The sequence below is a fragment of the Panulirus ornatus genome, chromosome 57, assembly GCF_036320965.1.
Source record: "Panulirus ornatus isolate Po-2019 chromosome 57, ASM3632096v1, whole genome shotgun sequence".
Taxonomy (NCBI): Eukaryota; Metazoa; Arthropoda; class Malacostraca; order Decapoda; family Palinuridae; genus Panulirus; species Panulirus ornatus.
Window position 1 is genome coordinate 31,193,455 of NC_092280.1, and position 18,535 is coordinate 31,211,989.

General features: G+C 37.6%; 1 protein-coding gene across 3 annotated transcripts in view; it reads left to right on the forward strand.

Annotated features, from left to right (window-relative positions):
- Positions 1-18,535, forward strand: part of LOC139766416 (UNC93-like protein MFSD11) — a 138,466-nt gene that overhangs the window by 17,399 nt on the left and 102,532 nt on the right. The window contains exons 1-2 of one of the 3 annotated variants that reach the window (XM_071695059.1): positions 3,490-3,509; positions 14,624-14,897. The exons of the other annotated variants lie outside the window; for them this stretch is intronic. Of the exons in view, the coding sequence (XP_071551160.1) occupies positions 3,505-3,509; positions 14,624-14,897 (279 nt within the window). The 5' untranslated portion in view covers positions 3,490-3,504. Of the gene's footprint in view, positions 1-3,489; positions 3,510-14,623; positions 14,898-18,535 lie in introns of those variants that run through there. 3 annotated transcript variants of the gene reach the window in all.

Sequence of the window (18,535 nt, forward strand, 5' to 3'; positions counted from 1 at the left end):
CCTCTCACTAACCTCTGACTTTACTCCCAAGACATTCCCAAACCACTCTTCCCCTTTACCCTTCAGCTTCGTTTCACTCAGAGCCAAAACATCCGGGTTCCTTTCCTTAAACATACTATCTATCTCTCCTTTTTTCTCATCTTGGTTACATCCACACACATTTAGACACCCCAATCTGAGCCTTCGAGGAGGATGTTTCCCCTTTTTGAAAGTTAACATACAAGGAGAGGAGGGTTTCTAGCCCCCGCTCCGGTCCCCTTTAGTTTTTTTTTTTTTTTTTAATTTTCCAAAAGAAGGAACAGAGAAGGGGGCCAGGTGAGGATATTCCCTCAAAGGCCCAGTCCTCTGTTCTAAACGCTACCTCGCTAACGCGGGAAATGGCGAAGTTTGAAAGAAACGAAAGAAATATATATATATATATATATATATATATATATATATATATATATATATATATATATATATATATATATATATATATATATATATATATATATATATATATATATATATATATATATATATATATATATATATATATATATATATATATATATATATATATATATATATATATAAGTATATTCCTATGAGTCCACGGGGAAAATGAAACACAAGTTCCCAAGTGCACTTTCATGTAATAATCATACCATCAGGGGAGACACAAGAAATATAACAGTTTGTTGATAAACAACGAAGAGATGTAGCTAGGACGCCATTTGGTAAACATGGGATTGACCAAGACAGACAACGAGCGTAACATAAACTTATTATTTGGACAAGAAGGTGAATTGTTTACAAATTTTATCATCAATAAAGATATCCAATTTATATAGACCATCACAAATAGTAAGATTATAACTTTATGTATTCAATAATAGAAGATTCAATGATATTTCTCCTGGTACTGGATTAGAGTTAATAACTGAGATGGCATAACTCCAATCAATACAATGATCATAGTTTTTAGCGTGATTAAAGAAGGCATTTGATTCTTGTTCTGTTCTTATACTATATTTGTTGCTGAAGTCTAACAAAGATCCTTACCAGTCTGCCCAACTTAAAATTTATCACAATTTCTACATGGTACTTTATAGAAGCACCTAGGAGAATTTTCTGGTGAGTTCCTGATTAAGATATTCTTTATAGTATTATTGTTGCTGAAGGCAACATTTACATTAAAGGATTTAAGCGACATGGGAAGTAAAGTAAAATTATTATTAAATGAGAAGTGAAAAATTCTTGGTGTCAATGGGAGGTTTGGGCTGAACTTTATAGAATGATTTCTTTGCTAACGTAAGGGATTCATCAACTGATTTATATTTCTCTCTTGTATCTCCCCTGATTATGTGATTATTACACGAAAGTGCACTTGGGAACTTGTGTTTCCATGTCCCCGTGGACTCATAGGAATATACTTGATCACGCGCAAAATTGTGAGCCTTTCCAAGATATATATATATATATATATATATATATATATATATATATATATATATATATATATATATATATATATATATATATATATAATATGCTTAGAGAGAGAGAGAGAGAGCGTTGTCATGTGTAATATACCAACACCACAGCTCACTGTCCACAGTAAGCCGGAGATGGACGAGAACAAATGGCTCTTATTATGCTAAAGTTTTAAGTGAAGATGGTCTTTCCTGGCTTTGAAATGGCCTTCAGTTCGGTGATGGAAAACTTGTAGGGTGTGTTCAGTTGTGATGGTGTGAGGGGCACGTACCTGTAATACTATACATGTACTTGAGACTTTCATAGAGATTATATATCATGACTAAAACTGCCTCTCCTTACATGCAAATAAGTATTTACTCACAATATTATAAGTGTTAAAGTAGGTACTTATATTTACTCACAATATTATAAGTGTTAAAGTAGGTACTTATATTTACACGCAATATTATAAGTGTTAAAGTAGGTACTTATATTTACACGCAATATTATAAGTGTTAAAGTAGGTACTTATATTCCTGTGGTATACAGTCTTAACGATGTTGTTGTTATTGTAGAGTTGGTGTTGTACATCGTGAACTGTCTTCCGTAAAGTATACTGTCTGGAATATACCACATATCTGCCATAGTACCACATATCTGGTAATATACCACATATCTGGCAGTATACCACATATCTGTCAATATACCACATATCTGCCATAGTACCACATATCTGGCATATACCACATATCTGGCAGTATACCACATCTGGCAGTATACCACATATCTTGCAATATATCACATATCTGCCATAGTACCACATATCTGGCAATATACCACATATCTGGCAGTATACCACATCTGGCAGTATACCACATATCTTGCAATATATCACATATCTGCCATAGTACCACATACCTGGCAATATACCACATATCTGGCAATATACCACATATCTGGCAGTATACCACATCTGGCAGTATACCACATATCTTGCAATACATCACATATCTGCCATAGTACCACATATCTGGCAATATACCACATATCTGGCGGTATACCACATATCTGGTAGTATACCACAAATCTGGCAGTATACCACGTATCAGGCAATATACCACATATTTGGTAGTATACTACATATCTGGCAATATACCACATATCTGGTAGTATACCACATATCTGGTAGTATACCACATCTGGCAGTATACCACATATCTGGCAATATACCACATATCTGCCATAGTACCACATATCTGGCAATGTACCACATATCTGGCAGTATACCACATATCTTGCAGTATATCACATATCTGCCATAGTACCACGTATCTGACAATATACCACATATCTGGCAGTATACCACATATCTGGCAATATACCACATATCTGCCATAGTACCACATATCTGGCAATATACCACATATCTGGCAGTATACCACATATCTTGCAATATATCACATATCTGCCATAGTACCACATATCTGACAATATACCACATATCTGGCAGTATACCACATATCTGGTAGTATACCACAATTCTGGCAGTATACCACATATCTGGCAATATACCACATATTTGGTAGTATACCACATATCTGGCAATATACCACATATCTGGTATACCACATATCTGGTAGTATGCCACATCTGGCAGTATACCACATATCTGGCAGTATACCACATATCTTGCAATATATCACGTATCTGCCATAGTACCACATATCTGGCAATATACCACATATCTGGCAATATACCACATATCTGGTAGTATACCACAAATCTGGCAGTATACCACATATCTAGCAATATACCACATATTTGGTAGTATACTACATATCTGGCAATATACCACATGTCTGGTAGTATACCACATATCGGGTAGTATACCACATATCTGGCAGTATACCACATATCTGGCACTATACCACAGATCTGGTATCATACCACATATCTGGCAGTATACCATATATCTGGCAGTATACCACATATCTGGCAGTATACCACATATTTGGCAGTATACCACATATTTGGCAGTATATTATGAGGTATACATTGTAGATGATCGTTAGATTATAGAGTTAACCATGCACGTGTTATGTTACTGTATACTTGTATACTGATGATAACTTTTTCCCATGTGGGATAATGAGGCATCCCACTGGGATCCAGGTTCGGGAAATCACAAAAATATGGTAATTTGTCATAGAAATGAAAGTCACAATCCTTTGGAAGACCAAAGATAATGGGGAAAACATTTTCACTAAAGCAGATTTAAGTGAAGAAATGACCCTCCCCAGACCTCCGGCCAGGTGTCCACCCCCACACATACACACACATATACATATACATATACACATACACATGCATACGCATATACATACACATATCCATACATATACATACACAGGCATACACATATACATACATATACACACACATATATACACACACATACATACACATGCATACACATATACATACACATATACATGCACACATGCATACACATGTTTTATATTTTTTATATATTTTGCTTTGTCACTGTCTCCTGCGTTAGCGAGGTAGCGCAAGGAAACAGATGAAAGAATGGCCCAACCCACCCACATACACGTCCACACACACAAATATACATACCTATACATCTCAACATATATATACACACATAGACATATACATTTATACACATGCACATGATTCATACTGTCTGCCATTATTCATTCCCATCTCCACCACGCCACACATGAAATAACCACCCCCTCCCCCCAAATGTGCACGAGGTAGCGCTAGGAAAAGACAACAAAGGCCACTTTCGTTCACATTCAGCCTCTAGCTGTCACGTAATAATGCACCGAAACCACAGCTCCCTTTCCACATCCAGGCCCCACACAACTTTCCATGGTTTACCCCAGACGCTTCACATGCCCTGGTTCAATCCATTGACAGCATGTCGACCCTGTTATATCACATCGTTCCACTTCACTCTATTCCTTGCACGCCTTTCACCCTCCTGCATGTTCAGGCCCCAATCACTCAAAATCTTTTCACTCCATCTTTCCACCTCTAATTTGGTCTCCCACTTCTCCTCGTTCCCTCCACCTCTGACACATATATCCTCTTTGTCAATCTTTCCTCACTCATTCTCTCCATGTGACCAAACCATTTCAAAACACCCTCTTCTGCTCTCTCAACCACACTCTTTTTATTACCACACATCTCTCTTCCTCTATTATTACTTACTCGATCAAACCACCTCAAACCACATATTGTCCTCAAACATCTCATTTCCAGCACATCCACCCTCCTCCGCACAACTCTATCCATAGCCCACGCCTCGCAACCATATAACTTTGTTGGGACCACTATTCCTTCAAACATACCCATTTTTGCTTTCCAAGATAATGTTCTCATCTTCCACACATTCTTCAACGCTCCCAGAACTTTTGCCCCTCCCCCACCCTATGAGTCACTTCAGCTTCCATAGTTCCATCCACTGCCAAATCCACTCCCAGATATCTAAAACACTTCACTTCCTCCAGTTTTTCTCCATTCAAACTTACCTCCCAATTGACTTGTCCCTCAACCCTACTGTACCTAATAACCTTGCTCTTATTCACATTTACTTTCAGCTTTCTTCTTTCACACACTTTACCAAACTCGGTCACCAGCTTCTGCAGTTTCTCACACGAATCAGCCACCAGCACTTTATCATCAGCGAACAACAGCTGACTCACTTCCCAAGATCTCTCATCCACAACAGACTGCATACTTGCCCCTCTTTCCAGAACTCTTGCATTCACCTCCCTAACAACCCCATCCATAAACAAATTAAACAACCATGGAGACATCACACACCCCTGCTGCAAACCTACATTCACTGAGAACCAGTCACTTTCCTCTCTTCCTACACGTACACATGCCTTACATCCTCGATAAAAACTTTTCACTGCTTCTAACAACTTGCCTCCCACGCCATATATTCTTAATACCTTCCACAGAGCATCTCTATCAACTCTATCATATGCCTTCTCCAGATCCATAAATGCTGCATACAAATCCATTTGCTTTTCTAAGTATTTCTCACATACATTCTTCAAAGCAAACACCTGATCCACATATCCTCTACCACTTCTGAAACCACACTGCTCTTCCCCAATCTGATGCTCTGTACATGCCTTCATCCTCTCAATCAATACCCTCCCATATAATTTACCAGGAATACTCAACAAACTTATACCTCTTTGATTTGGGCACTCACTTTTATCCCCTTTGCCTTTGTACAATGGCACTATGCAAGCATTCCGCCAATCCTAAGGCACCTCACCATGAATCATACATACATTAAATAACCTTACCAACCAGTCAACAATACAGTCACCCCCTTTTTTAACAAATTCCACGGCAATACCATCCAAACCCGCTGCCTTGCTGGCTTTCATCTTCCGCAAAGCTTTTACTACCTCTTCTCTGTTTACCAAATTATTTTCCCTAACTCTCTCACTTTGCACACCACCTCGACCAAAACACCCTATATCTGCCACTCTATCATCAAACACATTCAACAAACCTTCAAAATACTCACTCCATCTCCTTCTCACATTACCACTACTTGTTATCACCTCCCCATTAGCCCCTTCACTGAAGTTTCCATTTGTTCCCTTGTCTTACGCACTTTATTTACCTCCTTCCAAAACATCTTTTTTATTCTCCCTAAAATTTAATGATACTCTCTCACCCCAACTCTCATTTGCCCTCTTTTTCGCTTCTTGCACCTTTCTCTTGACCTCCTGCCTCTTTCTTTTATACATCTCCCTCTCATTTGCATTATTTCCTTGCAAAAATCATCCAAATGCCTCTCTCTTCTCTTTCACTAATAATCTTATTTCTTCATCCCACCACTCACTACCCTTTCTGATCTGCCCACCTCCCACGCTTCTCATGCCACAAGCATCTTTTGCGCAAGCCATCACTGCTTCCCTAAATACATCCCATTCCTCCCCAACTCCCCTTACATCTTTGTTCTCACCTTTTTCCATTCTGAACTCAGTCTCTCCTGGTACTTCCTTACTCTAGTCTCTTTCCCAAGCTCACTTACTCTCACCACTCTTTTCACCCCAACATTCTTTCTTCTTTTCTGAAAACATCTTCAGACCTTCACCTTACCCTCCACAAGATAATGATCAGACATCCATCCAGTTGCACCTCTCAGCACATTAACATTAGCTCTCTGGCCTTATCTCCTACTTACATACGTATACTTATGTATATCTCGCTTTTTAAACCAGGTATTCCCAATCACCAGTCCTGTTTCAGCACACAAATCTACAAGCTCTTCACTATTTCCATTTACAACACTGAACACCCCATGTACACCAATTATTCCCTCAACTGCCACTTTACTCACCTTTGCATTCAACTCACCCATCGCTATAACCCGGTCTTGTGCATCAAAACTACTAACACACTCACTCATCTGCTCCCAAAACACTTGCCTCTCATGATCTTTCTTCTCATGCCCAGGTGCATATGCACCAATAATCACCCATCTCTCTCTATCCACTTTCATTTTTACCCATATCAATCTAGAGTTTACTTTCTTACGCTGTATCACATACTCCCACGACTCCTGTTTCAGGAATAGTGCTAGTCCTTCCCTTGCTCTTGTCCTCTCACCAACCCCTGACTTTACTCCCAAGACATTCCCAAACCACTCTTCCCCTTTACCCTTGAGCTTTGTTTCACTCAGAGCCAAAACATCCAGGTTCCTTTCCTCAAACATACTACCTATCTCTCCTTTTTTCTCATCTTGGTTACATTCACACACATTTAGACACGTATACATATACATATACACATTCATACTCATATACATACACACATGCATATACATACACATATACACATACATATACATACACATATACATACACATATACACACATACACATACATACACACATATACATACACATACATACACATATACACACATATACATACACACATATACATACATACATATATACACATACACACATACACATACATACACACATACACATACATACACACATGCATACACTCACACATACACATACATACACACACATACTCACACACATACACAGGCATACAATCACACACACACACACATACTCACACAGGCCACACATCAACAATGGACTTAGAAAAATACAATAATTTTCTAATGCAATTATCGGAATTTCTTAGGGAAATAATCATTTGTGGGAAAAATGGTTTGGAGGGAAAGGGTCTTGAAATTCCTTAAACTATGACTTGAATTTCCAAAAGTTGCTGGATGTTGGAAACTAATATCAGTGAGAATGAAATAATTACATGATTGTACACAAGTTTCAAATATTAGTTTATCTCAATAATTACTTCATCTGATGGAAAATCATAAGATTAGGAGAACGGTGTTATTGCTAGTTAGAGAAAATGAAGTTTCCTTTGGCGTGTCAATTACTTGTAATTGTCTAGTGTAATAGCTTGATTAGGTTATATATTGGTATATGTAGGGGCATCTGTCTCTCAGATATATAACATACGGAGGTGACCCTAGATATACGCTGCATTATACCTGGCCATCACTTCATATTCTTTTTCTATGTCAGTATGATGTTTAGACAATACAGTAACACTGTGATCACAATAAAGAACACATTGTTAAGAATTTGAATAAGTCAGCGCTGTTATGTACATCTGGGTAGATATAAGTTAAATATAAAATTGGTAATGCAATTGCAAAATGACTCCAAAACCTGTCAATAGCTTCATCTAACATTAAGAATATAAATAAACTATTATGGTAACTTGTTCAGAAAGAGGACTCAGAGTGTTCTAGTTCATTGATATTGATGGTGGTATGGATAGATTCTGTACATTCTCATAGAAAAAGTGTGGGATTTTACGTGTAGCACCTCATACTTCTACACTTTTTAGTCTATATCAATTGGCCAGACCTGTGAAATGGAGGGAATTGTGTGTGTGTGTGTGTGTGTGGAGGGGACCATCCACTACTGCAACAGCTCCATGGGACACACTCCTAACCGAAAGGCTCCTTTGCAGGCAACCATGTCCTTCAAAGTCCAGCCTGGACATGTAGCTGTCCCTTTCACAGCCTGTTTAATGCATGGATAAACCCATACCAGAAGAGAGGCAACCCATCTGTGCCAGTACAGACAAATACAGCGCTGTCTGAATGTATATGCATTTTCATTCTACCCAAAGACCCTGTGGCCCAAAGGCCTGCATTCATTAGGGACCTTTTAGCCTCTAACCTGCCAAGTCAGTCTGCAAAATAGTCTCAAAATGCCCTGTAAATTGTATGCACATTCATATGCACCTTCACTTATATGTGCAGTTGATTTAACTTTTAGCACCAGCATATTTATGTATTCCAGAGTGACCAATGCACCACTGTTCCACTATTCCAGTACAGCTTATTTCAGCATGTAATATAAAGCTCCAGATCATGCTCCACAACTGTTACTGTATTCTCAAAACACTACACTAGCATCGCAGAATGAAATCACTCCATCCAAATTTAATAGTTATGTTTGATAAAGTTTTGGTTTATAAATGCAGCAAATTTAACTAAAATATCAAGAAAAATTCTTTCAATAGTTGTGTTACAGTTGAGGGAACACTATAATACTAACTGAGTTGACTTTTAAGTAAGCTTGACAATTCTATGGTAAGTTTATTGCTCTCTAAACATCTTTGAAAATGAGGAAGAGGATGAGGTTAAAGTAGAACAGAGAAAGACAAATGAACAGTGAGCAAAACTTCTGGAAACCACTTCACTTCCTCAGTGGGCTGAGATTAACCCTCAGAGTTAAAGTAGAAATGACTAGTAATTTTGTAGACCATGGCAAATTATTCATTCATTAGTTGGGTTAGTTTTCTGTATTGAAAATAAGATTTATGGGTGGTAATTTTTTTTCTTGTCATCAAAGGACAGTACATAATATTGTGGGGAGGCCTAATAAGATCAGGGAAAACGGATTTATCTCCAAAAAAATAAATAGAACATATTCGAAAATTGACAGACCCATTGATAACCTCATTTAACAAGAGGTGATCTTATACAATTATTCAAAATGATGAAAGGCTTTGATGATTTGTCAAATTACCAATAACTTGATTTGGCTGATTTTACTTGTAGTAATGGGTACAGGCTTCTGGGCAAATGATTTACCTCAAATGAAGTAAGTTTTCTTCAGCAGGATTGTTAACATACAGAAAGATTTGACAAGTAGAGTTATTGAAAGCAGTTCCATATTTACGTTTAAGAGTAGATGATAAATATTTTGCTTCAAGTCCACAACTTTCATTATTTGCACACCTCCATAGTCAAAATGACAGTTTGCAGGTTATTTTCTTTGAATTATCTCTATGTTTTCTAACTTTTACCACACTATTCTGTGAGATTCTGATATTTTCCATTATCACAAACAGCCTCAAAAGGACCCAATGGTCTATTGCTGTTTGAATTCCTATGTATTCTTTGTATGCCTTTGTAACTTATCATAGAAGCTGGGATTTACTGTTGAAATATATGAAGATTAATGTGTCTGCTGCCAAGTACTACATGGAATGATTGCTTCTTTTGAGGGTGGTTTTAGCACCACCAGTTGCCTTATATGTCAATTTTTTCTATATAAGTATTTTGCTTGTTGTAGCAACACTTGATCATGGGCATGTTTGATATATATAGAGTATGACGCTGGAAATTGAAATAAATTTTGACTGCTATTGGAAGTTAGATAAGGTTTTGATAAGTTCTCTTTTCCTTTATTTTCTTAGCCTTCTCCCTTTATCATTAATATAATACTGTAGGATCAAAAAGAACTATGCTGTGCTAATTCAGATTACTTATGCTAAGTGTAAGGAATGCTCTGATGTCATATTCATATAGTTCCATAAAGAAATAGAGTGATGGGGTTAAACTGATCCTTTGCTAAATCTCTGATTGCTGTGTTCTCATGTATACTTCCTATTGCTAGGTGGCTTAGTGTATCTGCATGAATTTAAAGGCACACAGAAACATTCCAGCACATGTGGTGATGCAGCAAACAGCAATATGGGCCAGATAAGATAACTTGCAGGGTGTTATATGAATATGCAGAAGCTTTAAGTATTCCAGTAAGGATCATTCTTAAGCATTCCCTAACAGATGGAAAGTTATCAAAGTTATGGAAACAAGCAAACATAGCACTGTTATACATGAAGGGAAAAATAGGTGAACAAATAAACTACTGAACTGTGTCCCTTACAAGAGTGCATTGTAAAATATTAGAAGGAAAAATAGGAAAAAATGGATAAAACACCTTGATAATCATGACTTTTTATTTGACAAACGTTTTGTTTCAAAACTGGAAAATCCTGTGTCACAAATCTTTTAATTTTTTATGACAGGGTATCAGGAACCTAGGGAAGGGAAGGATGGGTTGACTACATATACTGTATCTGGATCTTAAGAAACTCATCATAGATTAATATTTGGAGGTTTGAGCATGAATAAGTCATTCAAGGAAACCTATTAAATTGGATGAAGCATTTCTTGAACCACAGGAAAATGAGAACATTGATTGGGGGCAAGTTTTTAGGATAGAAGGATGTCACCAACAGACTACCTCAAGGATCAGTAACATTCACAGTATATGTGAATATGTGTCATAATGTGAGTTCAGGCTATGACAATATTTTCGCAGATGATGCAGAAATTTTTAGGCCAGCTAGAAGCAGAGATATAAGTCTAGAACTCAAAAAAGATGTTACAAGAATATGTGGATGGGACCAGGATTGGAGTATGGAATGTAATGTAGATAAATGCCTTGTAGTAGAATTTGGAAAAAGTGGTAGGAGACTCAGATATAAGATGGGAGATCGAACTCTTATTAAAGTGTTGAAAGATAAAGATCTGGGCATAAGCAGTGGATAAGTTATCACCAAGAGACTATGGCATTGAGAATGTTAACGATATGTTTAGATTATTAGCTAACATGAAGATAAATTTTAGATATATAGATGAAGACATGATAAAACTATGTATAGGTTAATAGCTTATATGAAGGTAGCCTAAGAAGGGTAACCATTCTAACCCCTCAAACTATAGTCTTGTTGCTTTGACATAAACCATTTCCAAAGTCTTTGAATCCTTCCTCAACTTCCATATCTCTAGACATTTTGAATCTTACATTCTTCTCTCTGATTATCAATATGGCTTCCTTGAATGAGATCCACTGGTGATATTCATCCCTATCTTACTAATGCCTGTTCATCATTTCTGAAAGATTTGGGGAATCCTATGTAGTTGCCTATGACATATCCAAAACTTTTGATAGGGTGTGGCATTGGAGTCTCACCTCTGAGCTTTCCCTCTTTTGGCTTCTCTTCCACCCTTTGCTCTCTCATATCTACCTTCCTGTCTGGCCAGTCTATCTCCATGGTTGTTGTTGGATAAGCCTACCTCCCTTTCTCCATCAACAGCAGTGTGCCTCATCGGTCTGTCCCGTCTCCTACACTTTTTCTCCTTTTTATGAATGATTTCCTTTCTTCCACAAATAGCCAAATGCACTCATAGGCTGACGACTCAACACTACAGTCCTCCAAATCTTTCAATTCTGCTGTTCCTTCTCTTACTTGATCTGCATCTCGTCTTGATATAACTTCCTCAGTAAATTCATACTTGGACAGTATATCTCAGTGGGATAGACAAAATCTGATTAAGTTTAATGCCTCCATGACCTAGTTTCTACCCAACTCTCTATCAAAAATTTTTCACAGCTTTCTTCTCTCCTTTGATGGTTCTGTGATTCCACCTCTTGACTCTATGAACATACTTGGTATTACTGTAACATTCACTCTTTCTTGGAAACCCCACATTATGGAAGTAACTAACTCTGCCTATGAGAAACTGGGATCATGTTTAGATATCAAGAATTTGTCTTCCAAACAGTTGCTCCTTTTATGCAAAGGATTGATCTGTCCTTGTAGGAGCACTGCTCTCACATCTTGGATGGTTCTAGCCATGCATCATTACTTGACAGTTCTCACATCTTGGATGGTTCTAGCCATGCATCATTACTTGACAGTTCTCACATCTTGGATGGTTCTAGCCATGCATCATTACTTGACAGTTCTCACGTCTTGGATGGTTCTAGCCATGCATCATTACTTGACAGTTCTCACATCTTGGATGGTTCTAGCCATGCATCATTACTTGACAGGGTTAGGTTGAAAGTGGTTCAACCTATAAACTCTCTCAGGCTAACTTCAAAAGTTGACCTTCTTGCTCTACACCACAATGTTGGTTCATGTTCCCTCTTTTATAGGTATTACTTTGGTTTTGCTGCCAAAAGCTGACTGCTTGTGTTTTCCCACCACTGGCTAGACCACACACTATGCATTGAGCTGCTGTGTCACATGATTACTATGTGGCAGTTGACCTTCTTGCTCTACACCACAATGTTGGTTCATGTTTCCTCTTCTATAGGTACTACTTTGGTTTTTGCTGCCACAAGCTGGCTGCTTGTGTTTTCCTACCACTGGCTAGACCACACAATATGCAGTGAGCTGCTGTGTCACATGATTACTGTGTGGCAGTTGGCAAGGGTAGATTGTTTTAATTACTTTTTCTGTCCCCATACTTTGAAGCTTTAGAACTCTCTACCCTCTCACATCTTTCCCAATAACTATGACCTGGCACATTTTAAAGGAGGTTTTTCACTTCCTCCAATATTTAGAAATACTTTCCCCTGGCTCTTCTTTTTCTTTTTCATAATCCTCTCTACATTTCAATTAAGGCCCAACCTTGATGGGGACTTTTGTCCATGACTGGTGCCTCTAACATAAAAAAAAAGAAAAATGAAGACATAGAAATAGGTACAGATTATTAGCTAACATGAAGATAACCTTTAGATATGCAGATGAAGGCATGATAGAAATATGAGCAAATTATTATCTATTATGAGGGTAGCCTTTAAATGTATAGGTGAAGACATGATGATAAAAAAGAATTTAACAGTAACCTTCATACGACAAACTTTGGAATATGCTGCGGTTGTTTGAAAGCCATGATTGAAAAAATACATAGATAAAATAGAAAAAGTACAGAGAACAATAACATTTTTGGTGCCTACCTTGAAAAATTTATGCAGAAAGGCTTAAAGAATGGAGCTTCTAATTTTAGAGGAAGTTAGCATAAGAAGTGATGTCATTATGCTGTATAAATGTATGTGAAAGGAATTAAGGAAATAGATAAAGAGCAATATGTAACGCTTGTTAAGAGGAGAGCAACAGGTTATAGCTATAACACATGAGTTAAAGTTGGAGGAAGAAGTGAAGTGAGGGAACAATTCCCAAATAGAGAACTGAAAGATGGAATTCATTACCAGAGGACGTTATGTGTGCTGAAAGCAGCCATAGCTTTAAAGGAACATATAATTCAATGAGACATAATGAGAATCACTCAGTCCGGTAGAGGTACTTTTAGGTAAGAACATAAGGCATAAGTACAGTTTTTAGCTATGTTGTAGTTATAGATAAATCTCAGGACTACCTTTGCCCCGCTTTTCATTGATATTTGCGGGGCATTATGACTGAAGTACGTCGTATCATAAAGTTATTAAAGCTTGTTTTAATTTGTCCAATATGATGCAGCCTTACTAAAATACATCATATCAAAGAATTACTAAAGCTCATTTTGATTTGGCCAATATTATGCAGCCTTACTGAAGTACATCATATCAAAAAGTTACTAAAGCTCGTTTTGATTTGGCCAATATTATGCAGCCTTGGATTAACCTGATCAGTGATATAAAATGGGACTGAGTATACTGACACTGTTATGAGTTACAATTGGAGGTGGTACTTTGAGGTTTGGTTCCCATAAACTTTGGACTACAAGAGAAAATTAAAGATTTTGTGATGTGCAGTAATATGATCTATTAGGAATAAACCTGACAAATAAGAACCAACTATCCTGTCAGTGAGTGTGAGTAAGTTGTACTAAAGACAACAAAATTGTGATTTGTCACTAAAGAATTACATCATAGAAAATTTAAGTTTTAGTAAAGATAAAGAAAGCATATGTTCCCGTGATGAAAATGTGAATGTATAACAAGAATATGATTAGTTTCCGTAGAAGAAGTGTTCCCAGAGATATAGACGACATGGAGGATACCAGACCATTGTTTTCTGAAGAGGCAAATGGTCTGGTAGATGAAAGTGTTGTGGTTGGAGAACCAGAAGTAATAAGAAGTGACCAGGATGTGGAATCAGATAAATGCAACCTAGTTGCAGGATGGAATACAAGTCATCAAGAAAAAAAGGCATTCTTAAGCATATTGACTGTGGGTTTTGCTTTCATGTTGGTATTCACAGCTTTCAACACCAATGGCATCATCATGGTAAGTAAAATCTGGAAAGGCTAGATGCTTATCGTTCAGTATATGCTTGTGCTTCAATTTTTCTATGTGCAGTTCTTTGCCCTGATCTTAACCATGTATTAAAGTAAGTAGCGCTTGTAGAATTTTATGAGAGGTAATCACCTAGTAAATTTTATTTTGCATGCATCATATCCTTCTACAATCAGTTATTGTTTCCCACAAAAGCAGCATGATGGCATGTGAAGAATTCTCTTCATTTGTTTTGGCAACCAACCACACTGTTGTGTGTTTCACGTGCATGAATGATACTCTCAACACTTGCCAAAGAATTTATATCATTCGTTTATGATTTCGAGTGAGTGAAGGGAGTTACTACTTTCTTGTACTGCAAACAAGAATTTATGCACAGAATGAGAGTTTTCCCAGCATTTTCTTGTGAGGCAGATAATTAAAAACAGAAAAGTAGTCAGTAGGAACATTAGGTGGGAGCCTCCGCAAACACTGTGCTAGGGCTGCCTTCTGCTAGTGCCCTTTTAATGGTGGGGCACTAAAGGCTTAGAAGCAGCACTGGAGTTTACTACTTATGGAGACTTTAATGTTGTGGCCACCCATTGAGGGAGTTCCAGATAGGAATAGGCCTCATAGAAATAGATAGATAGATAGAATTACAAGATCAAACCATTTCAGCGTGAGGGGAAATGGTAAAACATCTGTAGAAAATAGCATTCTTAGGTGACAGATAATTAGTACTGAGTATTATGTCAGAAAACTAAGGAGGATGCAGCTTTAACATTGCCAAAGAAAAACCCATAGATAGCAAAAAAAATAAAAATCATGATTTGTTTGTATGTATATACATTTGTATGTGGGTGGGTTGGGCCATTCTTTCATCTGTTTCCTTGTGCTACCTTGCTAACACGGGAGACAGCGACAAAGTATGATAAATAAATAAATAAGATAATGAAATATATATATTTTGCTTTGCTTTGTCACTGTCTCCCGCGTTAGCGAGGTAGCGCAAGGAAACAGATGAAAGAATGGCCCAACCCATCCACATACACAGGTATATACATGCACGTCCACACACGCAAATATACATACCTATACATCTCAATGTACACATATATATACACACACAGACATATACATATATACACATGTACATAATTCATACTGTCTGCCTTTATTTGTTCCCATCGCCACCTCGCCACACATGGAATAACAACCCCCTCCCCCCCTCATGTGTGTGAGGTAGCGCTAGGAAAAGACAACAAAGGCCCCATTCATTCACATTCAGTCTCTAGCTGTCATGTAATAATGCACCGAAACCACAGCTCCCTTTCCACATCTTGGCCCCACAGAACTTTCCGTGGTTTACCCCAGACGCTTCACATGCCCCGGTTCAATCCATTGACAGCACGTCGACCCCGGTATACCACATCGTTCCAATTCACTCTATTCCTTGCACACCTTTCACCCTCCTACATGTTCAGGCCCCGATCACTCAAAATCTTTTTCACTCCATCTTTCCACCTCCAATTTGGTCTCCCACTTCTCGTTCCCTCCACCTCTGACACATATATCCTCTTGGTCAATCTTTCCTCACTCGTTCTCTCCATGTAACCAAACCATTTCAAAACACCCTCTTCTGCTGTCTCAACCACACTCTTTTTATTTCCACACATCTCTCTTCCCCTATTATTCCTTACTCGATCAAACCACCTCACACCACATATTGTCCTCAAACATCTCATTTCCAGCACATCCACCCTCCTGCGCACAGCTCTATCCATAGCCCACGCCTCGCAGCCATACAACATTGTTGGAACCACTATTCCTTCAAACATACCCATTTTTGCTTTCCGAGATAATGTTCTCGACTTCCACACATTTTCAAGTCTCCCAGAATTTTTTTCGTACTATTCGCCGTTTCCCGCATTAGTGAGGTATGGTAATATAGACTGAAAGTAGGGTTTTCAAATGTTGATTGACTAATAGTTAGTGGGAAAGAGCCAGAATTCAAGGATTACATGAGGAAAAGTGCTCCTGATGTTGAAAGAGTCATGGAAATGAAGTTTATCAAACATATAAGATGCCATCAGTTCTTCCCAAAGGGATACTTGATTGCCAGGAAGGAAGAAGGTAAAGGAGGGGAAGGATTAGTTCTTCTAATGGAAGGTAGCCTGAAGTTTCAAGAAATTGTGAAAGATGGCACATTTGCTCACTATATAACAGGAAGAGTAACAGTAGGGAAGAGGAGCTTAGTGGTGTTTATATTATCTAATCTTTCAAAAAATTGCAGCAATCCAAATAAAATTTATTGCACGATGATAGTGAAGCAACAGTCGTGATGGTACATGAAGCAATGAAACTCACTTATTTGAGAAGTTTAAGTACTGATAATAGGGGATTTCATTATAATTTCAATTATAAAGAGATAGAGGGGAGAATCTGGACTCATGGTGATAGAGAGTCATAGGGATGTAAGTTTTTAGAAAGTATTCTGGAAAATTTCCTCTACTGTTCTGACATGTAAGAGAGCACATCAGGATAAGAAGGACTGGTACACCATCATTACTAAGTCTCATCTTCACTTACACTTAAATGGATATTGAGAACATTATATGTGATACCTTAATTGGGAAAAGTGATCATGTAATGATCAAGTTTGCCTGTGATAAACAAAGACATTAAAAGAGCAAAGGTGAGACTGGATATAAAGAGGAGATATAATTGTGGAAACTATGTGAACCTTAATAATGTGGTTTGGGAAATGTAGTTCAGAAGCCAGGAAATAGGGCATTGTGGTGAGGGTTCTAAGAAGTTTACAATGAAGGAGTAGAGACATAAGCACCTCAAGCTTCAGATACTGAAGGAACAGTAAGAAAGAGGAAAGAATGTTTTAATACAAGATATCAGAAAGCAAAGGAGCTGTGAGATATGCTGTGGGAAAGATAGAGCAGCATTCCAGCTAGCCAGCATTTGCATTGTATAAGAAAGCACAAAATGAGTGTAGCAGGATAAGAAGAAAGAAACTTTGAAAAGAATATTACTGACAAAGCTGGTGAAAAATCTAAAACTTTACCATAAATTCATCAATAATCAGTTGTGAGTTAAAAAGCTAATTAGGCTAAGGGATTCAGGGGGAAAAATTGTAGGGGACAATGTAAGGATATACGAGGAAGTGAATAACAAGTTCAAAGTGTTTTACAGTGGAAGACACTATAGTTCCAACAGTGAAATGGAATGGGGAGGTGGATTTGGAAATCATTGAGATATCTAGAAAAGATTTTAACGATAGCTAAAGGACTTGACCCATACAAGGATCATGATCCTGATATTACAATATATGTGCTAAAGATGTGTGCAGATACACTATACAAACCACTTCCATTATTATTTAAGATATTACAGGAAAGAGTTGGTGTGCCAAGGGAATAGAAAAGGGCAAATGTCATACCTCTATATGAGAAAGGAAACCAGAAAGAAGTGTTGAACTATAGACTGGTCTCAGGTGTGGTATGTAAGGTTCTAGATAAGATTATTAGAAAGCAAGTGGATGACTTTTGCAGAGGAAAATTAAAAGAGGTTGTGTGTTATTAACCTCATAGAGTTTTTAGGGAGAGTAAGCTTACTCGTGGACAAAAGAGGTGGCTGGG